This window comes from Capra hircus, chromosome 26, assembly GCF_001704415.2.
Source record: "Capra hircus breed San Clemente chromosome 26, ASM170441v1, whole genome shotgun sequence".
Lineage (NCBI taxonomy): Eukaryota > Metazoa > Chordata > Mammalia > Artiodactyla > Bovidae > Capra > Capra hircus.
Window position 1 is genome coordinate 1,938,339 of NC_030833.1, and position 26,754 is coordinate 1,965,092.

Below are 26,754 nucleotides of genomic sequence, written 5' to 3' on the forward strand. Positions count from 1 at the left end.
AATAACCCTGCATTCACCTTTTTTATTAGCTGAAATTATAAGAGAACTGGAGAGCTTACGTTACCATTTGCCTTGAAGGTGAAATAAGCCCATTGTATTCTTACTTAAATACATATATGCACGCTCTCCGTCTAAGTCCTATTCGTGAATATTTAATTTCGCTGATGATTCTTCTGGAGTTGAGAAGCATTTTGGATTTGTAGTCCCGCAAAGGCTGCCAGGACTGCAGTGGAATCTGAAACCATCAGGCAGAGCCAAGGAGACCCACTGTGTCCGGGGAGTGATGGGCTCTGTGTCCTCAGGAGGGTCCTTGGGAGGAGCACAGGAGACTCCCTGAACTCTTGGCTCAAATTCCAGGATCTGCAAAGGCCACTGATTGCGTTGGCCCAGAATTGCTATTTACTGGCCTAATAGGACCCAATGTGGGCTTTTACTGATCTTTTTTATTTATGTCCACATACACATCTAAACTTGCCATGAAGTGATGGGACCGGATGCCATGATCTTCGTTTTCTGAATGTTGAGCTTTAAGCCAACTTTTTCACTCTCCTCTTTCACTTTCATCAAGAGGCGTTTTAGTTCCTCTTCACTTTCTGTCATAAGGGTGGTGTCATCTGCATATCTGAGGTTACTGATATTTCTCCTGGCAATCTTGATTCCAGCTTGTGCTTCTTCCAGTCCAGCGTTCCTCATGATGTACTCTGCATATAAGTTAAATAAGCAGGGTGACCATATGCAGCCTTGACGCACTCCTTTCCCCATTTGGAGCCAGTCTGTTACTCCACGTCCAGTTCTAACTGTTGCTTCTTGGTTTCTCAAGAGGCAGGTCAGGTGGTCTGGGATTCCCATCTCTTTCAGAATTTTCCACAGTTTGCTGTGATCCACACAGTCAAACACTTTGGCATGGTCAATAAAGCAGAAGTAGATGTTTTTCTGGAACTCTCTTGCTTTTTTGATGATCCAGCGGATGTTGGCAATTTGACCTCTGATTCCTCTGCCTTTTCCAAATCCAACTTGAACATCTGGAATTTCATGGCAAATAGATGGGGAAACAATAAAAACAGTGAGAAACTTTATTTTGGGGGGCTCCAAAATCATTGCATATGGTGACTACAGCCATGAAATTAAAAGACACTTACTCCTTGAAAGAAAAGCTATGACCAACCTAGATAGCATATTCAGAAACAGAGACCTTACTTTGCCAACAAAGTCCATCTAGTCAAAGCTATGGTTTTTTCCCCAGTAGTCTTGTATGGATGTGAGAGTTGGACTAATAAGAAAGCTGAGTGCCAAAGAATTGGTGCTTTTGAACTGTGGTGTTGGAGAAGACTCTTGAGAGTCCCTTGGACTACAAGGAGATCCAGCTAGTCCATTCTAAAGGAAATCAGTCCTGAATATTCATTGGAAGGACTGATGCTGAAGCTGAAACTCCAGTACTTTGGCCACCTGATATGAAGAACTGACTCATTGGAAAAGACCCTGATGCTGGGAAAGATTGAAGGCAGGAGGAGAAGGGGCCGACAGAGGATGAGATGGTTGGATGGCATCACCGACTCAATGGACATGAGTTTGAGCAAGCTCCCGGAGCTGGTGATGGACAGGGAGGCCTGGCGTGCTGCAGTCCATGGCGTCGCAAAGAGTCGGAGACGACTGAGCAACTGAACTGAACTGAACAACACATCTGAATGACCTCTAGTATATCCTTCTTTCAGTGATCTTGAAGCGCTGGGAATGACGCAGCTCCCCACCTCCTTCGGCCCTCGTCTGCAACTGACAACTTTCTGATATTACGACAGGGAGCGGCCTTAATCCAAGCAAGTGGGGCTCACTGTAGGCACTGCTGCAAAGAGGGATTCCCTGGTGGTGGTGTGTAATGTCAGCTGCTGGTTCCTGAGGGAAACCTCCCCAAGGTTGTGGGTGGATTTGCCTACCAGATGGTGTCCATGGCCTTTTGGGTGAAGGGGCAGGTTTCCTTCTCATCACGCTGGGGGCGGGGGTGCAGCGCCGAGGGTCAGAGCTTCTCACTTCATGTTTCCATGACACCCAGAAGAGGCCCACGCCATCTGCAGGGGTCCTGGGGAACCACACCCTCCTCCACAAGGGGCTTCTGGGAGCCTCGAGGTGGGGAAGTGAGAGATGCTGGGTCGACTTTCTTTTCACAAGTTCGAAGTCATTTTGGAGACTCAAATACCAGTTGCGTTGCCCTGGGGATTGCTAGAACAAATTGCATACTCTCATGTGTCGTGGTGCTGCTGGCTGCGATGTGAGAGTCAGTGAGAAAACTCACACGGTAAGGGAAGCTCCAGGCATTCTGAAGAGAAATACTGAGGCCCTGGAGTTGGGTTTCCAAACTGCCCTCTGCCCCCACTGCCTCTAGAGAGCACCCCTGCCTCATTCCAGGGATTTCTAAGCAAGCTGACTCAGTGTCTGACCGCAGATCACACCTGCAGACGGGGCGCACGGGTCTCTGGGAGAGCAGGTGTGACTGTGGAGACACTCGGTGTCACGGAGAGACCATGATGGAAGGCTCTGGCTTGTGGCTCCAGCAGCTGTGAAAAAGACAGGCTTAGCTCAGAGTCTCGCTGTTCTCCTGTTGTGTGCAAAGCACAAGATTTCATTTCTGATATGCACTCTTGTAATAGTTCTCTTTTGTGTGTGTCTTAAGATATTTGAACAGTTTGTCAAGACAAGAATAAAAGAAGAATACAAGGAAAAGAAAAGCAAATTGCTGCTAGCCAAAGAAGAATTCAAAAAGCTTCTAGAGGAATCTAAACTGTCACCCAGGTATGGAGAGAGAGCTAACATCTGTAAGGGGATTTTTTAAAGTCAGTGTGGGTTACGTCCGGTGACCCATGCTCCGTTGAGCATGTGATTTTGGAGAAGGAAGGCCTCCTCCCTGCGCTGTTCACGAATGGACCTCCCAGCCCTGCCTCCCTGTGCCCCCAGGAACGGGGGTGCTGTCTGCTGACCAAAGGTACCCTGGCCTTTCTGTCCACCCTACATGGTGGTTTTCAACCTGTCAGCAGCCCTGACTCCAAGGCTCATCAACAGGTCAGCCCTCATTAGATTGGTCTAAGTCCAGATCAGATGATATGAGAGTGAAATTCCAAAGCAACACACAACAGCAAAATCAACCCCACCAGCACCCTGGGTTCCACACACCTGGGGAGCTGTCCAGAGTGTAATATGAAGATGCTCCTACACGGGCGAAAGGCAGGCATGAACTTGCCATCAAATTCACCTGAGATAGTCAGGCATTATGCCCGAGAAATAAAACAAGCCGATATGAAAATGATGCCAGAAATAAAAGAATGCATAAACTTAACTCTCCTCAAAATTAACTTTAATTGACTGACATTTAAAAATTAATGTGCATATACTACTTTTAATTATAAAACTATAAACTTATGAGTGAAAAATGATTAATTTTGATGTATTTTTGTTTTCAATTAGGACATTATTTTTTAATGGACTTTGTGCATTTTTATGTTTAATAATAATGCTGACTGTGCATTTTTAATAACAGTGCTTAAGGAGAAGGCAATGGCAACCCACTCCAGTGTTCTTGCCTGGAGAATCCCAGGGATGGGGGAGCCTGGTAGGCTGCCGTCTATGGGGTCGCACAGAGTCAGACATGACTGAAGCGACTTAGCAGCAGCAGCAGCAGCAGATCATATTTAATTGGGCCTTAATTGACATTTGCTTTCTGTGTAGATGTGGGCATGTACATTTTGACCAGTAATTGGCTAACTCACTTGGTCAATAATTGAATAATGTGATTTTGTATTGGTTATATAGCCCTCCCTTGGTGCTTCAGATGGTAAAGAATCAGCCTGCATTGCAGGAGACCCGGTTCAGCTTCCTGGGTTGGGAAGATCCCCTGGAGAAGGAAAGGGCTACCCACTCCAATATTCTTGCCTGGCGAATTCCATGGACAGAGGAACCTGGTGGGTTACAGTCAATGGGGTCACAAAGAGTCAGACATGACTGAGTGACTAACATTTTCACTTCACTATGGGTCCTCAGAAAACTTCTCCAACTGTTTAGAGGATAGGTTCTTCCTGAATGGGAAGAAAATTTGCATGAATTAGCCCCATCACCAAATGCTAACCTCAAAGAGTAAATGTGGGTCTGCTGCTGCTGCTGCTGAGTCGCTTCAGTCGTGTCTGACTCTGTGTGACCCCATAGATGGCAGCCCACCAGGCTCCCCCATCCCTGGGATTCTCCAGGCAAGAACACTGGAGTGGGTTGCCATTTCTTCCTCCAATGCATGAAAGTGAAAAGTGAAAGTGAAGTCGCTCAGCCATGTCCAACTCTTCGTGACCCCATGGACTGCAGCCCACCAGGCATGATTTGTAAATTTCGGTTTTCTACAGGAACACTGGGTTCAGGCCATGGATTTGCCCTATCACCCTAGTCAGTGACCCCGGGTCGGGGGTTGGTTCTGGAGCTCCCACGTCAGTGCAGAGCAGCCTTGCCCATCCTTGGTCCTGGCCCTGGGTCAGGCCCTGGACCTTCACAGCCCATGTGTCTCCATCTGAGGGGATGAGTCGCCCTGTTTCACCAGCCTCTAGCAGGATGGCATGTGAGGCAGACAAGGCAAGACACGCAGCGCCCGGCAGGTCCTGAAGACTCTCATCCTTACCACTGCGCTGGCCTCCAGGCCAGTTAGCTCATGACCTGTCCATCCACTGCTAAGATGCTAACCATAAGCCAACGTATCACCCCCTCCCATGAACATATCATGAATGCAAAGAAATATTCAGGCTGTATTTGACAATTAAGAAGATTACACACACACAGAGAAGGAAAAGCAGTGCTATAAATGAATATACTCTTCATTGAAATTAGATCTAATTGCCTGCCACTTTTTAGAAGTGTACACTGGGCATATAATACTTTTGTAATTACAAAGCTGGCTTGCGTTTCAAAGGCGGCCAATTCCGGGACGTTTTGAACCCTTTCCAGATCCTCTTCACGTTCTCTTCCCGCCGTTTGCAGGTGTCCTAGTGACAGTGGGCAGGTCTTGCTGCTGTCCTCTGGCCCAGCACAGGCGTCCCAAGGACCCTTGGTGACACCTCCCATCACCCTGGCTCCCATCCTGACCACAGGGATAGTCCAGGGCCTGCTCCCAGCCCTGCTCAGCTCTCAGGGTCTTGGGACAGGGAGAGGAGCCTCGGGGGGACCTCCCTGTGGGCTGTGGGACCGACACTCTGGCCAGATCAGCCACCTCCTTCAGCTGTGGGCAGCCAAGTCCCTGGGGAAAGGAAGCTGCAGAGCTAGTTACTCAGAGAACTTCCCCAGGCTCACTGGACGGTCCACCAGGGTCAGCAGTAAGGCAGGCTGCCCCCTCGAGACGGCTAACAGCTCACAGAGTTTTGATACGTTTTTCTTTTCGGGGATGCTTCTTTTCAGAGGTGCCCGGAATAAGATCTCTCTAGAAGGGTCTCTGCCCAGCCCCCTGTTGAAAATGCTCAGGCTCCCTCTAGGCACCCCCAAGATGACAAGCACCCCATGACTCAGCGCCTCACTTTTCTCATGCAGACGGGTGATGGAAGTGCAAATAAGTGTGTGTTAGTCCAGTACAAGGCAATTGTGAAATCATGGAAGGAATGGAGGGCGAGAGGGAGGGAGGGAAAGAAAGGAGAATGTTGGCAACCAGAGAGATGCGCTTTCTGTCCAGGAAGCCTGGGAGCAAGCGGGGCTCTGGAACACACCCGGAGAACAGGAGTGCTTGAGGAAGCTGTGAGACAGCTTGTTTAGTGACAACACGGTCACAGTTGTTGCAGCTTAGTCATGTCTGACTCTTTGCCACCCTGTGCAATGTAGCCCGTCTCTGCCCGTGGGATTTCCCAGGCAAGAGTACTGGAACGGGCTGCCATTTCCTTCTTTAGGGGGTCTCCCTGACCCGCTCCTCCGGTGTCTCCTGCATCACAGCAGATTCTTTACCTGCTGAATCACTGAGGAAGCCAACAAGGGTCTACTAATTATCGGTCTTGTCTCCTAACAGCCGTGTCAATATAATCTTGTTATTCATGTATTAAAGGTAAGGAATCTGCCTGCAATGCGGGAGACCTGGGTTCGATTCCTAGGTTGGGAAGATCGCTTGGTGGAGGGCTGGGCAACCCATTCCAGTATTCTTGCCTAGAGCATCCCCATGGACAGAGGAGCCTGGTGGGCTACAGAGGCCAAGGGGTCGCAAAGAGTCGGACACGACTGATAGGCTAAGCACAGCACATTAAGTTCTAATAATTCAATACAACAATGAAATCTCTGCAACAAAAAATGAAATTGTCCGCAAAGAGGAACTGGAGGACGAGGTCCCCCCAGGCACAGGGTGCGTGGGTTTCTCACGCACTCTGGGCCCCTCCTGCAGCCCCGGCTACAGCTCTTGCAGGAGCCCCAGGCAGGAGGCAGATGGGCAATGTCCAGGTACCCAGCCACCCAGGGCCTCTGCCCCCGGAGCTGTCACAGCCCTTGGCTTCCAGCTCGTAGCTGGGAGGAGAGGCAGCTCTAGGGACCAGGTCCTGGCCGAGGTTCCACTTGTCCCTGCAAGGCTGCATCCACTCCTGCCCTGTGAGCTGCCCCGGCCCCTCGGGCCTGGCCTGGCTGGGATCTCTGAGCTCCTTACAGGTGCCTGCCTGGCCTGGTGATCACAGGTTCAGTGAGTCAGTATTCGGGTGCTAAGCACATGCCACTGGGCTTAGACTGTCAAGAGGCTCCATAGAAACAAAACAGGTAACGTGCTTCCACGGGTGCAGGGAGAGGCGAGCTGAGTTGCACGACTGAGGCTCTTCAAGGTGACATCCGTGGTGAGGGCCGTGAGAGGGTGCCTCTCTGTGAATTGGAAGATGCTAGAGTCTGGGTTCCCGGAAGCTGTTCCTTTGATCTGCACCTCGGCTGTCTGGGGCCAGCGTCCTGTGTTTGCACATCCTGAGCTTCTGGGGACTTGCCGTGGGGAGTGGCTGCCAGCTGGCAGGGGTTCCTTCCTTCCTGAGCTCACTGTCCGTGGGGGCTGCAATCGCTGGTGCCTGTGACATCTTTGTTTGCTGATGTGGCAGGAAATGTTCCGCTTCTCACTTCCAGTGAGTAGAGAGCTCTAAAGGATGAGTGTGGAAAGGAGGGAAGGGTGTGCCAGGCGGAGGGAACAGCATATGCGAAGCCCAAGGCAAGCAGGAGCAGGGTGAGAGCAGAGGGAGCAAGAAGGCCTGTGTGGCCGGAGCAGGGACGGTGGGCGCTGGGCCTTGGAGTGATGAGGCCCTGGAGGGAGGCAAGGCCAGGCTCGTGTCCAGAGGGCAGCCAGGTGCAGCAACAGGCAGCTGTGCGAATTAACGTGACTCAGGCTTCGGCCGGGCCTGTGGGAAGTGACGCCCAGTACGGGGAGCAGGCAGGTGGTGTCGGAGGCCCAGTGGCCGTTCCCTCTGCCCATCCACCTGCCGAGGGTCCTGCTCCTGGGACCCTGGGCTCAGGAAGGAGGTGCTCAGAGCCCCAGGAGCTGCTCTCCTCCAGGAAGGCCCTCAGGATGCCTTTTGTCTTCCAGGACCACATTTAAGGAGTTTGCTGAGAAGTACGGCCGGGATCAGAGGTTTCGGCTCGTCCAAAAGCGGAAGGACCAGGAGCATTTTTTCAACCAGTTCATCCTTATTCTCAAGAAGCGGGACAAGGAAAACAGACTCAGGCTCCGGAAGATGAGATGAGAGTATGAGGACGCAATCAGGATCAGGCTGAGCGTCTGAGCGTCAGGGTGGAGGAGGCGTGGGGGCGCCCCGCCCGGCCGGGTCGGGAGCCCGCAGGGCCATGGGCTTCGTTCTCCCAGGATTACTGTTTCATATTGAAGCTCCCTTCGTACAGCCTTCCGAGCTTGATGCGTTTCTTATTGCCGTGATATGTCGCTCCCTCAAGTGTTTTACTTATGCAGATTACTTGTAATATACACAGATCTAAGTCTGCCGCAGGTTTGAGCCTCAGCAGAAAGAGGCACCGACTCTAACCCCCTCAAGGCGTTTTCATCAGTCGAGCCAATTACCCGAAACTTTTCTGGAAACCTTTGTGAGTCCCTTCCATCCCTCAGGAGTTCCATGGTGTTGGGACGTCCCGACCCGGGTCCCGGTCTCAGTCTAGTTTCCTGAGTAGTAGCTTACGTTGTTCATCATCGCAGTGACACCTGTGACCGTCGGACACGTGGACCACGCACCACCTGCAGGCTGAAGGCCGGCCACCCACCCTCTCCCCGGGGGGTGCTGGGCTGGAGAAGGGGGCTGCGCTGTCTGTGGGAGGTCCTCCTTAAAAAGAATTATTTTGTACAAAATCATCTTACGAATATTTGAGTTATTTTTCTTGTATGCCCAGAGTTTGCATGAGATTTTTCTCACCATCTTTGTATAAAAAAATTTTAAATTTTTTTGAATTAATAAATATTTTAAACCAGTGTATCTTGTGGCTTAGACTTCCAATCTTAAGCAACAAAAACTGTGGCTTCCCTGGTAGCTCAGATGCAGTGCAGGACACCCAGGTTCCATCCCTGGGTTGGGAAGATCTCCTGGAGAAGGAAATGGCAACTCACTCCAGTATTCTTGCCTGGAGAATCCCACGGACAGAGCAGCCTGGTGGGCTATAGTCCATGGGGTCACAAAGAGTCAGACAGGACTGAGCGACTAACACTTTTACTTAAAGATACTCTGTTTCAAAAAATTCATAAAAGCATCTGTGATTGCCTGTAAGGGCTGTGAAAGTACTGCTCAAAAAGAAGTCTTGCTTTTCCAGCTACCAGTCCCAGGTGGAATCATATTTGATAAAACCTGCTAATTAATCACATTCTGTGAATTATTGAGCATCTGTTTATTGATTTCAGGTTTATGAAGTATCTATTCAGATAGCCTGTCTTTGTCCCCAGCACAACCCTGGCAACGTCTCCCACGTACTTCTTTCTCATCAGACAATTCCTGAAAAAGAACACTTTGCTGAATGTATTAGGAGGGAACTGGGAAATGGAGGAGCTCCTGGGGAACCCCAGGGATTTCCAGGAAGCTGGAACCTTCTCCTGCCATCAGCAGCGAGGATCCATCTGCCAAGCCAGCTGCTTGCTTCTGGCTCTGGGGAGGGGCTGGGGGCAACCACCTGAGCACCAGCCCCTGAGAGCTGGGCAGCCGGAGCGTCCCCAGCGCTCCATCTCTGGGTGGGTTTGAGCAGAGTGTGTCTCAGGAGACATGGCCACAGGGACTGCCCGGCACTCTCGGGGGTGGCTGTCCATCCGCCTCCGTTGGCTTCTCAGCATTTGCTCAGCCCGCTGTGCCCTGTCCGACAGGATCTGCGTCCCTGTACTCATGAAAGGCACGTTCCAAAGATGCTTCTCTGAGCCTGGGGTGTGGGGTGTGGGGGACAGCTGCTCCCTACTCCTGCTATCTCCACGTTCTTCACACAAACGTCTGCAGCCTGATAGCCCTCTGTAAACTGCCGTCTAATCCCGCAGCACGACACTGGATGTGCCTGGCAATGCTTCATTTAAAATGGACGACTGCAGCCAAGCCGGGCCTGAGCCCGTCTGGAGGTGGGAGGGAACCCACGCCCCTTCTGGACCTTCTCTGCCCGCGGTCTGCCTCTCACCACCCTGCTCACCACCTAGAAGGTGCAGCTGCTGGCTCTGGACACGAGCAGCCCCTGGCCCATCACAGCCTGGGTCAGGAGAGACCCCCGAAAGCCCCAGAGGAGGGAGGGTCTCTCTGTGGGGGAGCTTGAGGCTGCTCAGAATGGCAGTTCTAGAACCTGTCTTTCCAGCCCAAGGCAGGAACCACGCAGCTCTGCGGGCTGGGGTTGATGCGGTGTCAGTGGGCGTGATAGGTGATGGAGAGGTCACCGAACAGCCTGCAGGCACTGATGCCCCGTGAGCTTTACAAAGAGCTTCCAAGCCCAGGCGGGCCAGGCGGGTGGTCCTGCGGCCGTCAGCCCTGTCCTTCCCTAGACCCTCACTCAGCGGTCCCGCCTGCAGAGAGACCGCGATGCGAGGGTGGGACTCGTGTACGTTCAGCAACATGCGGGTCAGTGTGGAGCAGCTGCTGCCATGAGAGGGGGCTCTGTCCCCACTGCAGCACCTCTCCAGGCTGAACACGGGGATCCTCTCCGTTACTGGGGCAGCACTTTCTCCTCTTGACTATATGAGTCCCTCAGGTATCAATCCCCCTGCCTGCCCAAAGCTCCTCCACCATCATCACAGTCCACGCTCTCGCAGAAGGACTTGTCGTCCTGGCTTCCCATAGAACGTTCTCTTGACCAAGGGACACTGTCACTGGGAGAGTAGTTGCAGCAATGGGTTCACACCCACCAGATTCCCTGGAGCAACCAGGAGCCTCACACCCCAGGAGCAGCTGGCCTGATGAAGCGCTGGACGGCTCTGACACGGTGCCACCGGAGGGACAGGGTCCTGAGAGGCTGGGCTGTGGGGTTGTCTTCTTAGGCTGACTCTCCCATCACCACGAAGGGGAGGCGAGGGGGCCCCCTCATTACTACGCTCAGTGACCCACGTGGGGAATCCTCACTCCCACCCCCCAGCTTCTGAGTCTGGACAACCTGGTCCCCAAGGGCAGAATCCAGCATTTCAGTTCTGCTTTTTTGCACATTCTATTGACAAATTAATCACTAAAGGGATATTGATAAAAGCTTAAATTATACATAAATTATACATAAGTTAGTGCTTATACATAAATTATACATAACCGAGTGCTTAGAAAGACACAGGTTCCCCAACACCCTGCAGAAAAATCTTTAGACATTTTTGCTTTTCACCCAAGAATTTGAAAACTTACCTTTTAGTTCATGTAATCGTGATTTTTGAATCTAAGAAAATTAAATGATTCATAGTTGAAGATAGATGATCTCTGATTATGTCTACATGTAGAGCCATGTTTGTCATTTATCAATCAGTTTGTCATAGGAGGGGCAAGGCACCCCGGGTCTAATCAGACAAGGCCTCATAAGAAACACAAGTTTGAGAAAAGCTGGTTTATCTTTGTACATGGACTGCATTTTAAATCCGGGCTGCAGAAACCATCAGTATTTTTTAGACGGCTGCATATATGGATGCTGTAAAAATATAATAGGCTAAGATTTCTTTTAAACAAGAGCTTCCTTTAATTTCTGCGCATTTCACTTTCATTTTCAATGCCACTAGCATCGCGGAGGTTAACTCAGTGGGACTTCTAAGCTGCGAAACATTAGCAGGAAACTAACCACCGAATGGCGGTCGCCAGAGGCAGGGGTGCAGGCGGGAGAAATGGGCGAGGAGTAGAGGAAAAGGAGCAAGCCTCTCCTGCACCTGCTCTTAAAAAAGCTCACCTGGAGACTGCAAGCATGTCACTCAGTCAAAGGACAAAGAGGAGGTGAAAGAAAACGGGGGCTCTTTCTGCCCCCAGCCCCTTGATTAAACCCCTTCTCGCGTCCCTGAGTTTCGGGGCTCTGGGCCTGGTCCCCATCACCCCACACCTCCCCTTGCTTTCGCCCCCGTGTGTCACCCAGATGAGAACCCGTCCTCCGGAACCCCTTCCCCTGCTACCCTGCTACATGGCACCTGCAGGCGGCTGCTGCCTGTGACCCCCGGGCCATCAGGGACCCTTCTTCCTCTCCACTTGGTGGTCTTCAAGTCCTTCTTGGTAATGCCACGGCCCCCATTTCCTCACCCTCTTAGAACCTCTCACCCAGGGCAGACGTCCCCGGGAGAACTCTGCCCCTTTGATCTCCCACCTTGGGCCCCCCGGCTCTGCAAGAGGGTCCTCGGAAGACAGGCAGGGAGCCTGGACCCCAGAGCAGTGAGACAGCGTGGAGCTGTGGACCGCCTTCTGACATGAGCCAGAAGGACAAGCCCGAGCGGCTTCGCTCCCGGCTGCTCTTACGTGTAAGTGATGGCAGATTTCTCGCCCGGATCCGCTGAGCACTCACTCGCTTTGCTAAATGCCTTTGTGGTCATGATGCTCCATTTGGACGACCTGCTGCCGTCGTCAGCAACAGTGAGGGAAATTCCTTCATGTGAGCTTTTTTTTTTTTTTTTAGCCAAATATGTGAACTTTGTTTATATTTTCCTGATAAAGTTTCTGAAGTGTCAACCAGGTTAAAGTCTCCTGATGACTCATGAAATGTCTGCCAAGATAATGAAGTAACGATTTCAAAGGGGGTCGTTTCTGTGAAGGGCTTCCCTGGTGGTTCAGAGGGTAAAGAACCGCTTGCAAAGCAGGAGATTCAGGTTCCATCCCTGGGTCGGAAAGACCCCCTGGAGGAGGAAACGGCAACCCACTCCAGCATTCTTGCCTGGGAAATCCCAGGACAGAGGAGCCTGGGTTACAGTCCGTGGGGTCGCAAAGAGTCGGACGCGACTGAAGTGACCTGGCCCGCACTCACATAGGAGTTTTTACAACAAACGACCTGGCAGTTGGAACTTCGGAAGACTGCTGCTGACTCGAGAGAGGTGTGTGGGAAGACGCCGGAGTCTGTGCTGCTGACTCGAGAGAGGTGCGTGGGAAGATGCGAGAGTCTGAGCTCACTGAACTCGCCCCTCTGACCCCGCCTGGGCTCCCTGGGGCTGGCATCCTGTGTTTCCTGCTCTGAGTGTCCTCAGGGTGCCCGGGGTGGAGGTGGGTGGATGGCTGCAGGGGCTGATGGCTGGACGGCAGGTACCATGCTTCTGTCCTGGGTTCTCGCCGGGCTCCCCGTCCAGGTGGCGGTTTTGCAGGGCCTGAAGCGTGCTTTGTTCACCGGTCCAGCACGGGACAGGTTTAGTCCCTGTCTTTACTCCGGTGTGGTTTTGTGGCAAATCATGTTTCCCAAAAATGACCCTTCCCTCCCCCCAACACACACACACACACACACGCACCCCTCGTGCTCACCTTACGTGACACTCTGCACCGGGTGGGGTTTGGGCAGGGGTTTGCGCCCGCCTCCGGCAGCAGAGCGTGATGGACTCCCTTCTGTGACTGGCCAGGCCAGGACGGGAGGGGATGGGGCCTCTCGTGGCTCCTCCAGGCTTGGAAGCCCTCTCTGGGAGCCACCGGGCTGTTTGGAAGCCCTGTCGATGTGGAAAAGCCGGGTGCAGGCGTCCCAGTCGTGGGCCCTGTTAGGTAAAGACGACCAGGACACCAAAAGAGTGTCTAACAGGCTTTTTAATGGCAAAGCGCTCCCGGACGGGGTTCCCGGACCCGAACGAGGCAGGTCGAGGAAGTCCGCGCCCGGACCGTGTTGGGGGTGGTTCTTACACGTTCATTGCGAGGGATGGTCAGGCTCGATGGACGGGGGTTCGGATAGGTCGCCAGGCCGAGGCTGACAGGTCCTCCTGCGTGGCTGAGGTGGGGCGGCTTTAGCTGGTGAAGTGTGCTGCCGTTGGTCCCCGGGATCTGGGAGGCGCCTTCCGTTAGGGACCTCCCCGCCGGCAGGAGGGAGAGGACGGGAGGCCCATCGTGGCCCCGGGTCCGGCCTCATAGGCCCCACCTGGGGCCGTGCTTCTGGCTCCCAGCCTTGTGGAGGCAGCAGCCGACCCCCACGGAGAGCAGACCCCGGCCCGCCCGCGTCGCAGTCTGCGAGCAGAGCAGAGCATGCCCTTGTTCCGAGCCGCCTCGGCTCAGGGTGACTCGGTGCCAGTGGCATCGGGACTGGGCCTCACCGTGGGCACATAGGGCACAAACACACTGAAAGCCGGAATCAGTGAGTGGACCCAGGAGGCTCCTCCAAAGCCTGTTTCGCGCGGGTCCCTGGAGAGTCAGGCCGTGTTGTCAGATGGTCGCACTCACTCACTTGACCGCAGATCTCTGCATGCCTCAGAGTTTCCAGGCAGGAAACGGAGGGACGTGGCCCTGCCCTCTGGGAACTTGATGCTGGAGCAGAGAAGGCAGAGGCCCCGGAAGGGACAAGGAATGACCCGGTCAGTGTGCGGGGTCACGAGTGGGCAGAGCTGGGACAGAGGTCCAGGAGGGTGCGCCTGTGAGAGCAGGGGGCAGTGGGACCGGGGGGGGCACAGGGTGGGCAGATCCAGGAGGAAGGGCTCGGTGGAGCCAACACCCCACGGTGGCTAGAGGTGGGGGACCTGCAGGGTTGAGGTTCCTGGGGGGACAAGGCAGGACTGGGGAGCAGAGGGCACCTCTGTAGGGCAGCCACGGGGGAGAGCTGCACGTTTATCCTGTGAGGGGCAGCCACCCCCAGGCGCCGTGGACCTCAAGGTCATCCGGCCCAGCTGGACGGCCTTGGACGGCAGCTGAGTCAGCATCGTCGCATGCGCCCCATTTTCTCACGTCCTCACATCCTCCGTCCTCACACCCCCTTGTTTAGGTAGGAGCACAAAGCCCTCCATCCAATTGGAATCAGATCTAGTTGGTCACTGGCCAGGCTCCCGTCTCATCTCTGAGGCGTTACCCTGAGTCCAGCTCATGTCTGACGTGGGTCTAGCCATGGGGACATTCCCATCAGGTCTGGACCCTACCTCCCATCCTGAGGCTCAGGCCCGGACGGCTGGGATGTCAGTGACTTCTTACCAGGATAGGGAAGGGGAGACTTGAAACGGACTGAGTCCCTGGCCTGGGAGAAGCCAGCTGGCAGCTCCCCAGTCCCCTCCACCTCCCCATGGATCATTCGGGAAACTGGAAGCTGATTAGCTGTGTGTGTTTCCCTGTTCACTCAGCACGCAGGCTCTGGGTTTTCGGATGAGGTTTGTGTCAGCTAGGTGTGAATTTGCAGTGCTGGCCAGACCATCCAGAGATGACGGATTCCTTCCAGCCCAGGCACCTTACCCAGATGCTCTCAACCTGGGGACCTCAGCCTGCAAACGGCAGATGAAGACAGCCGCTCCTCTGCTCTGAGACATCTTCCGCAACACAGACAAGCTCACAGTCAGATAGTCATCTTCACAACTTCTGCTCTTCAACGCCCAGCACAGGCACTTTGCTCTGGGTGCAGAGAGGATAGCCCGGAACCTGGGCGCGCGCAGAAACGGAGCCCTCTGGGAATGACGGCTGCTCCTCCATCACTCCCAGGGCTCCAGGACGCAGCCCGAACACCAGGGGTGAGCAACCCTCCCAGGAGCTGCTCTCAAACCAGAGCCTCCCTCGTGGGAGGGAGTGGGGATGCGGGGGTGACGTAGGTACACCAGCATTAGCAGGTGGGTCTAACCCAGAGGGGCCTTATTTTTCCATTTCGCTTTAGGATCCTGGATTTCCTCCAGGCTGGTGTGATCTGGGAAATCCTTGTTGCCCTAAGGACGGCAGAGGGTCTCATAAAAAGGTTAGCCTTAGTAGGGACCACTCTCCCGGTTACCCTAGCCACCTTCCGGCCGAGTTCCTGCCACTGCTTGTGAAGAATTTTCATGGGGGCTGCTGTCCCCTTGTTCCAAACTCCCTCCTCCAAGTGCTCAGGAATACTGCCCACGACAGGGAGGGCCTCATGCTTGCGGTGCTGGGCCCTCACTGAAGTCATTAGCCAGGTATGTGCCCACCTTGCAGGCTGGTCCTCCTCCCGCCCCGCCCTGCCCCTGGGCAGCCTTTGGGGGACTCCACATGGGGACATCATCAGTCCTCCAGGAGCTCTGGATGCTCAGGTCAGAGACCCCTGCGCACCTGTTGGCGGCCAAGTAGACGCCGGCCCCAGAAGGACGAAGGTGGTGGGATGGCTCTGGGTACCAGCTGCCCTGGTCAGAGGGAGCCCCACAGTAGCTCATGTTCACGGCCACTAAATTTTGGCTAAATCACAGGACCAGGGCCGTAATGGGAAGACATAAAAGGCCCACAAAACGCTCAGGAGTGTTAGGCTTTATTTAGGAAATAAAAGGAATATTTACGATGGTCCTGCACGTAATAAATATTCCTCGCCACATGCATCACCTCTTGGCAACTTACACGCTACTTTAGAGATGGGAATGGCCTGTACAGGCGCCTGCGAGGCCTCCGCGATTGCGTCCGCATTGCCCGGGGCCCAGGAGGCGGAGGGACCCGGGCTGCTCATGGTGAAGCCTTCCGATGGTGATTCCTGAGACCGTGAGCTCTGGCGGCTGAGACAGCTCTTGAGAGGTCAGGACAGCGATCCCGGGGTCGCTGGCTTGGGAGAACCTTGTCCAGGGGTCTCTGGCTGCCCCGCATCTGCCACCTCCCTTGTCTCTAGCTGAGGACGGTGGAAAACTGGGTCCCACACGTCATTTGTCAGAGAAGACGCTGCGTCCCCGCCAAGTGCCAGGGCCTGTTACATTCTGGGGATGAAGGGGCAGGGCCAGCCCTGTGTCTAGAACCCGCAGTGGATGGAAGCAGGAGTGAGACAGGGGCCCGGCTGATAGAGCGCGGCAGGGTCCAGAGGGTCAAGGAGCTGGAGGCAGCAATGATCCTGGGCGTCCTCAGCCAGGACCCCTACCCCAGGCATCTCTCTGCTTCACGCGGGGCACTCGTGTGAGCCTCACATGCACCAGGAGCCGGTCAAGGTTATCGTTCCATTTTATAGACAGACTGAGTCAGCGAGGGCGCTGGGGCGGGGACCAGAGCACAGCCTCTGCCTGGAGGACCTGGGCCTTCAGCCGTGCTCCCGTGCGGCCCCCACGGCCGGGACGGCAGTGGCTGCCAGGGAGAGCGAGCTCCCCGTGAGCACGCTGGGCCCGGAGCCCGACGCTTCTGTATCTCAGCCCCTTCCCCTGAACCCCCTTCTCTATGCCCGCTCCTCCCCCCTCCTCCCCCACGGGGCAGCCCACAAGGCTCTCAGAATGCTGCTTTTACACCTTCTGGGGCTCAGAGAGAAGGCACTTGCCCAGGGCCGCAGACCCAGGCCACCCCAACTCACGGGCCCCCCAGACTTCACTGACGCTCAGACTTGTTTGAAACAGAGCTGGAGGCCAGAGATGGCTGGCGGGCAGTCAGCGAGCTGGGGCTGGCCCCGTAAACTCTTGGGAGGCCTGATTCAGTCCTTCTGCCACCTCATCTCAGTTCCCATCTCCCGGGGGGCTGCCGGGTAAGGGGTCACTCGTGCGGACAGCAGGCCGATGCCACAGGCACGAGGTCTTATGCCCCCAGGAAGTCCTTCTCAGGGGGCATGGCCTCTGGAGTCTGGGCTGCACTGGGCCTGGCTGGGGCCCCGGGCCTCTGCAGGTGGTGGACAGAGCGATGCATCACGTTCTCTGCGTTTAATCGCCCCTGCAGAGGTATTATTATAATCCCATTTTCTTATTATACAGGCAAAGTTAGGCTAGAGAATATATAACCTGATTATGCACCATATAATGTATGAAGCCAGGAAGGTCTTAAAATTAAAACATTTAAAAAGAACTGTCTGGGGAGGTAGTTAAGATCCATTTAAATCCTTATCAAATAATGAAAATATCTCCAGAAAAAAAAAAAATAAACCAGCCTCTCAGCTATGTGTTCATTTCCATGAGCATTTGGGCTTTTAGTATTAAGTCTAAAGACAAATTCACATGAAAATATTTGGGATTTAAATGTTCCTTTCGGTCACAGGCTGAGATAACCATCCAGGTGCAGGGGTGCTTTTTAAAGGGTCTCTGAGCGTGTAGGGTCGGTGGCAGCGGGGAGGTGGGTGTCCCTGTCTGTCCCCCGCCCCACACATCCCGCAGCACCACCTTCTCCACCCAGCTTGGCCTGGCAGGCGGTGGTGGGCAGCACCAGCCGGTCAGTCTCGCCTTCTCTGTGGGTCTCCGATTCTCCACCCGCGGGTGAGGGTTAGGATTCCGTCATTTCCTCGCCTCCTTCTCCAGGGGCCGTGCTGTTCCCAGCCTCTGGCAGAAGGCCTAGGGTGTGAATACGGTGGCTGCAGAGGCCTTGTTGAATGCTCTGAGCCTGGCATAGCCTCCTGGCACCGTGACACATATTTCAAGGAGTAGTCGCCTTCTCAGCAGTCCTGGCGCTTAACAGAGAGCTGCTGTTTGGGAGCAAAGGCAGCAGGGCAGGGGTCATGGCCAGATCGGGTCATGCTGGTGACCACGGGGCTCAGGCCTGGACTGAACCGCGTTTACCACGCGCTCTGGCTTCATCTTGGTTGCCCAGCCCAGGAGCTGATGGAACCAGGGAAGGAGCCAGGCTGTGGCCACACGGTGAGTCGCACATAGCCTCTTGGCAGCAGGGATGGGCTGAACTTGATGAAGGGACAGCTGGGGACCGGGATGGGGAGCCTCAGGTCCCGGGAGGGGGTAAGGACTGAAGCCCTTACATGTCCTCACTTTTACCCTTCCTTGTTGCTGAGCAACAAAGCGCAGATGAGCTTCGGTGAGATGGTGCCCTGGAATGAATTAAGGTCTTTAAAACACGTGAAGACGGACATTTTCAAACATGTGGAAGAGTGGAAACAGGAGAATGACCCCCAAGCACCCAGGCCTCGTGTCAGGAGCCTCAGACACTACAGTGGGCCCCTTGGGTGCCCCCTCCCCATCCAGACCAGACTTCAGGCTGCCCGTGAGTTAGCACCAAGGGTCAGGAGGTGCCCGGTGCTTCCGGGCACTAGCTGGGCCCCGGCTCCCGCTCAGCCTGGCCCAGAGCAGGGAGGCCCTGCCCTGTGACTGTGACGTAAGACAGGGATGCCCACCAAGCCCCCGCCCTGGCCTCCTGCAGCCGGGCGATGGCCAGCCCCCGGCCACCCCCACCCAGGCGCCTCTCCCCTGCAGGCCGGCGGGAAGCCAGCCGCTTGGCCCGCTGGGCCGCTGGGCCTCTGGCTGGCTCCATGCTCCTTTTCATTTTGCTCTGCCTTTGTTGCCTGGGCTGCGTGGCGCTGTGTCACCATGGAGGTGACAGCTGGGTGTGGCCCCAGCCTGGTTCCCCCTAGTGCTTGTCTCTGGGATGACACGCTACAGAAGGGACAGAAACCGCTTGTATTCACGTGCGTCCAGCCTCCTGGGTCCAGCCGGGGCCCCTCGGTCTGCAAGGGCCTAGCCCCCCACCACCACTCAAGGTCAGCCAACCATCCTGCTGTTTCTTGAGCTCAGAATCAGTTGCTCTCCGTATACATTTGTGATGAAGGCCCAATAATGAGATCAGGACACAATTTACATCTTCAGAAGTTTATTGATAGTCTCAGCAGAGCTGTTGGACAAAACATTGATTAACTGGAAGACTGGGTGTTTTTTTTATGAGAAGCATTTAGAACTTCCTTGTTCAGGCTCAAGACAGAAACTCAGGGCAAGCATGTGGCCCCAAACCAGGACCTAGAGCCTGTGTTCCGAGAGGCAGGGGGCAGGCCCTCTGCAGCCCGCCCTTGCCGGCTCCCTCAGAGGGACCCGGCTCTGCTCTGAGCACAGCCCATCCACCCATCCCCGGGTGTGGTCTGGCTCCAGGGCCCTTCGTGGACGTGACTCGAGGGCTCCTTCTCTGTGACAAGGGACGCGGTGAGGAAGTGCTCGGGTACCCCAGGGTCAGTGGGACCAACGTGGGCTGTGGAAACCTGAGGAGGGGAGCTGGGGGTTGGCTCGAGCAGGCAGTGACGCCTGGGTGGGCAGGGAAGTGACCTGAAGGCAGGGCTCCTGTGCAGGAGCAAGCTCGGGCCCCAATCCTGCAGAGCCGCCTGGGTTCTGGCTGGAAGCGTCTGTGTCTCTGGGCTCTCCCCTCCCATGTGGATGGCCTGGAGCCGGCCCTGGAGGGGTCACAGCAGCCCCTTTAGTAGGGATACCTGCCACGCCTGCCCGCCACCAGGGTCCCTGGGGGCTGAGACCTGGGCCAAGCGCACGTCCAGCAGGGTCTAAGGCCCTTCCCTGGAATGTCACAGGCGGGGTCTCTCCTGCAGGCCAGGGCCATCCTGCACAGCTGGCTCCTCGCTCTCAGGGACCCATGCCTGTGGCCACGAGCCCCACCGGTGAGTTTACTCCGCTTCTCTCGGTTACCTGGACCAGTTTCCCAGGTGCGGCCTCACGAGGAGGGCAGCCATGGAGACCGGGCCAGGGTGGGCGGAGGGGTGCTCGGGGAAGGGGCGGCGAGAGCTGTGTGGGCCCCTGCCGGCCGCGGGGACCACTGTCCCCAGAACTGTGGGGCTGGGCTGGGGTGCGCTGAGGTCTCACACTCTGGAAGCACGAACGGGGCAGGGACGCTGTGTGGTCTGAGCTACGTGGGCTAAACATGCAACATAAGAGGAAGAGCACTCTGGGGCTCATGTGTGTGCACACGTGTGTGCAAGGAAAGGGGCGGAGAGGAGTGCCACGTGTGGGCCTTCCGTCCACCCCCGGACTTCGGGATGGGACGGCAGTTGGCCCCAGGGCAATGCCCGTGTTCTGTGAACCATGGGGGTGGGGGAGGACGGAGCCCCAGATGGGGGTTCACGCAACTCGAGACCCAGCGCGCCTGGTATCCACACACCCACACGTGCTGGGAGACGCAAGTGTGAGATAATTTGGGCACAGAAATTATTAAAGGCATTGCTTCCTTTCAACACATGAATTTTATTTTGCTATGAAAACATTTTGTACTGAGCATATAAACATCAGACATCATGTAGCTGTTGTATAAATGCAATCGTGGGCTTTCAGATTTCGAGCTAAACAATCTTGCAAGCCTGATTTGAGGATGCAGCTTAGGGAAGGGTGTTGTTTTTGATGAATCAATGGACAAGGAAGACAAATCACGCAGGCAGGATGGAGGACACGGCTGGCCACCTCGCGCCCAGAGCCCCTCTGACTTCAGGTCCCCAAGGGCCCAGGAGCACTTCCAGTCCTGCACAGTCGTGGGCGGAGACCCTTGCTTTTCTGAGAGATTCTTTTCCAACCAGAATCAGCTCTGACTCACCTTTCGTATTAGTCACTAAAGAAATCAGCTGGCTTTGAGCACATAGAATTATTCTGTTACCCAGCTTCTATTTTTAAATTTTGAAACCTTCAAAAAAAGTTAAAAAATTGTAAAACAAACAGTCTTACATTTTTCAAATTCATAGATTTTAACAGCTTGTCATATCTGTGTTCTCTCTATACGTGTATACACATACAGTCACGTACACAGCTATACACACACAGTTTTTATTCTATTAATAAATTACGTAAAAGTGAGTCTGAGACATCCTGACATTTTATCCCTAAATTCTTCAGCTGCTGCTGCCGCTGCTACTAAGTCGCTTCAGTCGTGTCTGACTCTGTGCGACCCCATAGACGGCAGCCCACCAGGCTCCTCTGTCCCTGGGATTCTCCAGGCAAGAACACTGGAGTGGGTTGCCATTTCCTTCTCCAATGCATGAAAGTGAAAAGTGAAAGTGAAGTTGCTCAGTCATGTCTGACTCTTAGCGACCCCATGGACTGCAGCCTACGAGGCTCCTCCATCCGTGGGATTTTCCAGGCAAGAGTACTGGAGTGGGTTGCCATTGCTTTCTCCGAAATTCTTCATTCAGCATGATTCTCCAAAGAGTAAGGACTCTTGCCCACCTAACCAAAACACCACGGTCACACCTAAAGCGCTTTGACGTTAACTCAACAATAGCTCGCAGTTGTCAGCTCACGTCCATGTTTGAGTTTCCTCTATTTATAAAAATGTGTTACACGTTTTCTCCCCCAGGATGCAGTCTGTTTCACTCACTAGTTCGGTCGGGTCCCTCTGGACATTTAGAAATCCAGAGCTGCCCTCCGTCCGCTTCCCCGCATTCTTTGTTTTCCAGGACTGTGGTTCATTGGAAGACCCGCGCCGGCCCTCCGGGTTATAGGACTGCGCCAGGCGGCTAACCGCGGGATGGCATTTCCGCCCAGGACTCTGCGGAGGCGCCTTCCCACTGCTTGCTGGCAGCAGACACGCGGTGCCCCTTGCTCCCTTTCTGGTCTCCGGCTGTGCAGCGTCTGTGGAAATGTGCTCGGCGGTGCTGCGTCTGCGTGGACACCTGGCTCCACCCTGCATAGTCACAACTCTCCACTTAGGGAACCATCACGCCACCGGCGGCAAAATAATGGAACGTGCTTGCCACATCGGTAAAGAAAAACGTTCCTTTCTGCTCCTTTCTCTCTCATGTTCATCTGTACAGATAGGTTTTTCAATGACTTATCACCCACTGTCTCCAGTATGGGATGCTCAAACGACCTCGCCTGTGGCCAGCGGGAGGCCCTGGCGGTGGGCATCTGAGTCCTCCTGCTGCGGAGTCCTTTGCCTTCGTGTTCTGCCTTATTTCCGCGACACTGAGATGTCCTAGGTTCATGAACCTCTGCTTCCACCAGACTCCAAAGACGCTGATTCCTTTTACTGAGTGGATACAGAAGATTACATATACATGCGCATATCTGCACACACATCACGCATGTATGCACACAGTTACATTATAGGTGCATAGAATTTTATTTTTACATTTTGAATGAAAGAATGTATACCTTTAAGATCAAGGGTTTATGTTGACGTGACTTTGAAAACCAGCATCGCGGTTTTCTCCTAACCTTCGGCCGCTTGGTAGCTTACTTTCCTTCTCCAGTGGCGAGACCTCCCCTTCCCAGCATCCTCAACCAAATACTTACTCATCCACTTTCTCCTCCAACACACACGTCAACCATAAGCCTAACTAAAATTCATAACATTTTTTTATTGTTCTCAAAATATGTCCCACAAAGGATAGATGGGGTGCACTATTTAAAAGATCTTTGAATTATTTTTCTGGGAGCTATTTGTCATAAATTTGATGTGTGCTCGGGACCATATAGTTCTGTTTGAATTCACTATTACTTCCTGTTTCTTAATTAATTTCATTTTTAATATGGAAAATATTTACACTGCTCAAAATTAAAATCATAAAACAGATTAATTAGAGGAACCTCAGGTTCAGTCCTGCCCCTTCACCATATTTCCATCCACACCATATAGTTCATCTTCCTGGGTTCCTTTTTGTAACAAAATAAGTGACTGTATACTATTTTTTACACTTCTTTTTTTACTTGCAGTCCCAGAAAACAAACATGGTTACCAGAAAGGAAAGGGATGGTGGTGGGGAGCAGTAAAGGAGGGGCTTCGGAGCAATACACACACACCACCATATATGACAGACCCCTGGTGGCTCAGTGTGAAGAGCCTGCCTGCCAACGCAGCAGAGGCAGGTTCGATCCCTGGGTCGGGAAGATCCCCTGGAGAAGGAAATGGCAACCCATTCCAACATTCTTGCCTGGGAAATCCCATGGACAGAGGAGTCTGCCGGGCTACAGTCCACGGGATTGCAAAGAGTCAGACATGAATTGGCAACCAAACAACAGCAGCAGCAATACGTAAAATGACCAACGAGGACCTACTGTCACTGCAGGGAAATATACTCAGTATTTAGTTTTTTGTAATAACCTATAACAGAAGAGAATCTGGAAAAGAATATATAATCTATGTGTGCACGTATGCATCCGTATCTATCCGACTCACTGTTCTATACACCTGGAGCTGACGCACGGTGTGAATCAGCTATAGGCTGGGTGCACGCTCAGTTGCGTCCAACTCTTTTTGACCCATGGACTGTAGCCCACAAGCCTCTGTCCATGGGATTTCTGAGGCAAGGATACTGGAGAGGCTTGCCATTTCCTCCTCCAGGGGATCTTCCCGACCCAGGGATTGAACCCAAGACTCTAAGTCTCCTGCATTGTCAGGCAGGTTCTTTACCACGAGTACCACCCAATCAGCTGCACTTCAGTTTGAAGGAGATGTAAGTAAAACAGGTCCTGTCCTTGATGATAGAGAGGCCCCAGGTCATTTCTCTGGTTTCCTGACTGCCCACCAGCAGGAGCACTGTGGTCCACAGAGGGACCAATGCTGCCCAGTAAAGGTGGGCAAAGGGGGGTCCATCTCCGAGGGCGCTCCGTGAAGTGCACCTTGAGGCCAGAGTGTGTGATTGCACATTTCCTTGGACATTTAGCGTAGCTCTCCTCCACAGGGAAGCAGCTTTTGGTACTTGGACTAGCCCTGGGAAAGGGGTCTTCCTCTCCCCACCTGCCAACGGGAGTCTTTCCAAGTTCACGTATTTGTGCTGATTGGAGACGTGAGGAAAGGCATCAACACATTGCTTTAACGTAGTACTCTTCTTCATGAGGAAATACGTTCTCACAGCTTGCTATGCATCTTGGATTCACTTGGGAGGATTTGTACCGTACAGTTTAAAAAGCATGCCATCATGTTTATCAGTCTTTCATTGTGTTGCTTCTAAATTTTGAGTTCCAAATTGAAAACCTTTTTCTCACCTTTGGGTTAAAAAGAAGTTCAGCCTTGCTCTCTCCTAATATTTGCATATATCTATTTTTATCTTCAGAGCTATCTGAGCTGTGTTATGATGAACACTGACCAGGATGGCCTAATCCTCCCAGTGGCAGTCAAGTCCATAATACCACTAACCAACGTTTATCTTCTTCCTAAAGATTTGAGAGATAGACTCTTTAAAACACTCTCAATTCCCACATATAATTGGGTTTATTTATGGGTTTTTATTTTCTTCTGTTGTCTGTTGATTTATTTCCCAATATTATACTATTTTAGTCGAGACATTAGATATTTTAAATATCTAATACATTTCTCTTCATTGTTTCTCTTTTAATTTTTTTATAAATTCTTTTGCATTAGCTTCCATATGAAATTTGGAATCTACGTGTTTCGTTTCAGCAAAATAAACTTACCAGCATTTTTACTGGCATCTCAGGAGATATATACATTAATGTGAGAGGCCTGGCCTCTCCAGAGCTACCAGAACTTCCACGGGACTGGGGGAACTGACTCTGGGAGGGCACAAACAGAAACTTGTGTGCCCCAGGACCCAGGAGAAAGGAGCAACCCCACAGGAGACTGACCCAGACCTGCCCGTGAGTGTCCAGGAGCCTCTGGTGGAGGCGTGGGTCGGTGGTGGCCTGCTGTGCGGTCGGGGGCACTGAGTGCAGCAGTGCATCATGGGACCTTTGGAAGGAGGTCCCCATTGCCTCCACCATAGTTTGGCTGCAGGTCAAATACAGGGAGGGAACACAGCCCCGTCCTTCAACAGAAAATTGGATTAAAGATCTACTGAGCATGGCCCCGCCCATCAGAACAAGACCCAGTTTGCCCCTCAGTCAGTCTCTCCCATCAGGAAGCTTCTGTAAGCCGCTCAACCTCATCCATCAGAGGGCAGACAGACTGAAAGCCACAATCACAGAAAACTAACCAATCTGATCACATGGACCGCAGCCTTGTCTGACTCAATGAAACCATGAGCCATGCCTTGTAGGGCCATCCAAGACCAACAGGTCATGGTGGAGAGTTCTGGCAAAATGTGATCCCCTGGAGAAGGGAATGGCAGACCACTCCAGTAATCCTGCCTGGAGAACCCCAGGAATAGCATGGAAGGCAAAAAGATATGATACTGAAAGATAAACTCCCCAGGTCAGTAGGTGCCCAATATGATACTGGAAATCAGTGGAGAAATAATTCCAGAAAGAACCAAAGCAAAAACAACACCCAGTTGTGGAAGTGACTGGTGAGGGAAGTGAATTCTGATGCTGTAAAGAACAATACTATAGGAATCTGGAATGTTAGGTCCACGAATCAAGGCAAATTGGAAGTGGTCAAACAGGAGATGGCAAGAGTGAACATCGACATTTTAGGAATCAGCAAACTAAAATTGATTGGAATGGGTGAATTTAACTCATACAACCATTATATCTACTACTGTGGGCAAGAATCCCTTTAGAAGAAAAGGAGTAGCCATCATAGTTAACAAAAGAGTCCAAAATGCAGTACTTGGATGCAAACTCAAAAGAGACAGAATGATCTGTTCACTTCCAAGGGAAACCATTCAATATCACAACAATCCAAGTCTATGCCCCAACCAGTAATGCTGAAGAAGCTCCTCTTCTTCATAGGAAGATTTACAAGAACTTCTAGAACTAACACCCCAAAAAAGATGTCTTTTTCATTATAAGGGACTCAAATACAAGAGTAGGAAGTCAAGAAATACCTGGAAGAAAGGCTAATTTGGTCTTGGAGTACAGATGAAGCAGGGCAAAGGCTAACAGAGTTTTGCCAAGAGAACACACTGGTCATAGCAAACGCTTCTTCCAGCAACACTAGAGAAGACTCTACACATGGACATCACCAGATGGTCAATATCAAAATCAGATTGATTATATCCTTTGCAGCCAGAGATGGAGAAGCTCTATACAGTCAGCAAAAACAAGACCGGGAGCTGACTGTGGCTCAGATCATGAGCTCCTTATTGCCAAATTCAGACTTAAATTGAAGAAAGTGGGGAAAACCACTAGACCATTCAGGTATGACCTAAATCAAATCCCTTATAATTATGCAGTAGAAGTGACAAATAGATTCAAGGAATTAGATCTGATAGACAGAGTGCCTGATGAGCTATGGACAGAGGTTCATGACATTGCACAGGAGGCAGGGATCAAGACCATCCCCAAGAAAAAGAAACGCAAAGAAGGCAAAATGGCTGTGAGCGGAGGCCTTACAAATAGCTGAGAAAAGAAGAGAAGCGAAAGGCCAGAGAGAAAAGGAAAGATATACCCATTTGAATCCAGCAAGGAGAGATAAGAAGCCTCCCTCGGTGATCAGTGCAAAGAAATAGAGGAAAACAATAGAATGGGAAAGACTAGAGATCTCTTCAGGAAAATTAGAGATACCAAGGAAACATTTCATACAAAGATGGGCTCAATAAAGGACAGAAATGGTAGGGACCTAACAGAAGCAGACGATATTAAGAAGAGGTGGCAAGAATACACAGAACTGTACAAAAAAGATCTTCACGACCCAGATAATCATGATCACTCACCTAGAGCCAGACATCCTGGAATGAAGTCATGTGGGCTTTAGGAAGCATCACTAAGAACAAAGCTAGTCAAGGTGATTGAAT

The 26,754-nt window shown here is 52.7% G+C and overlaps 1 protein-coding gene across 1 annotated transcript in view; it reads left to right on the forward strand.

Annotated features, from left to right (window-relative positions):
• TCERG1L (transcription elongation regulator 1 like) overlaps nt 1-8,432 on the forward strand; it is a 199,926-nt gene extending 191,494 nt beyond the window's left edge. The window contains exons 11-12 of the mRNA XM_018041118.1: nt 2,666-2,784; nt 7,541-8,432. Of these exons, the coding sequence (XP_017896607.1) occupies nt 2,666-2,784; nt 7,541-7,697 (276 nt within the window). The 3' untranslated portion in view covers nt 7,698-8,432. The remainder of the gene's footprint in view (nt 1-2,665; nt 2,785-7,540) is intronic.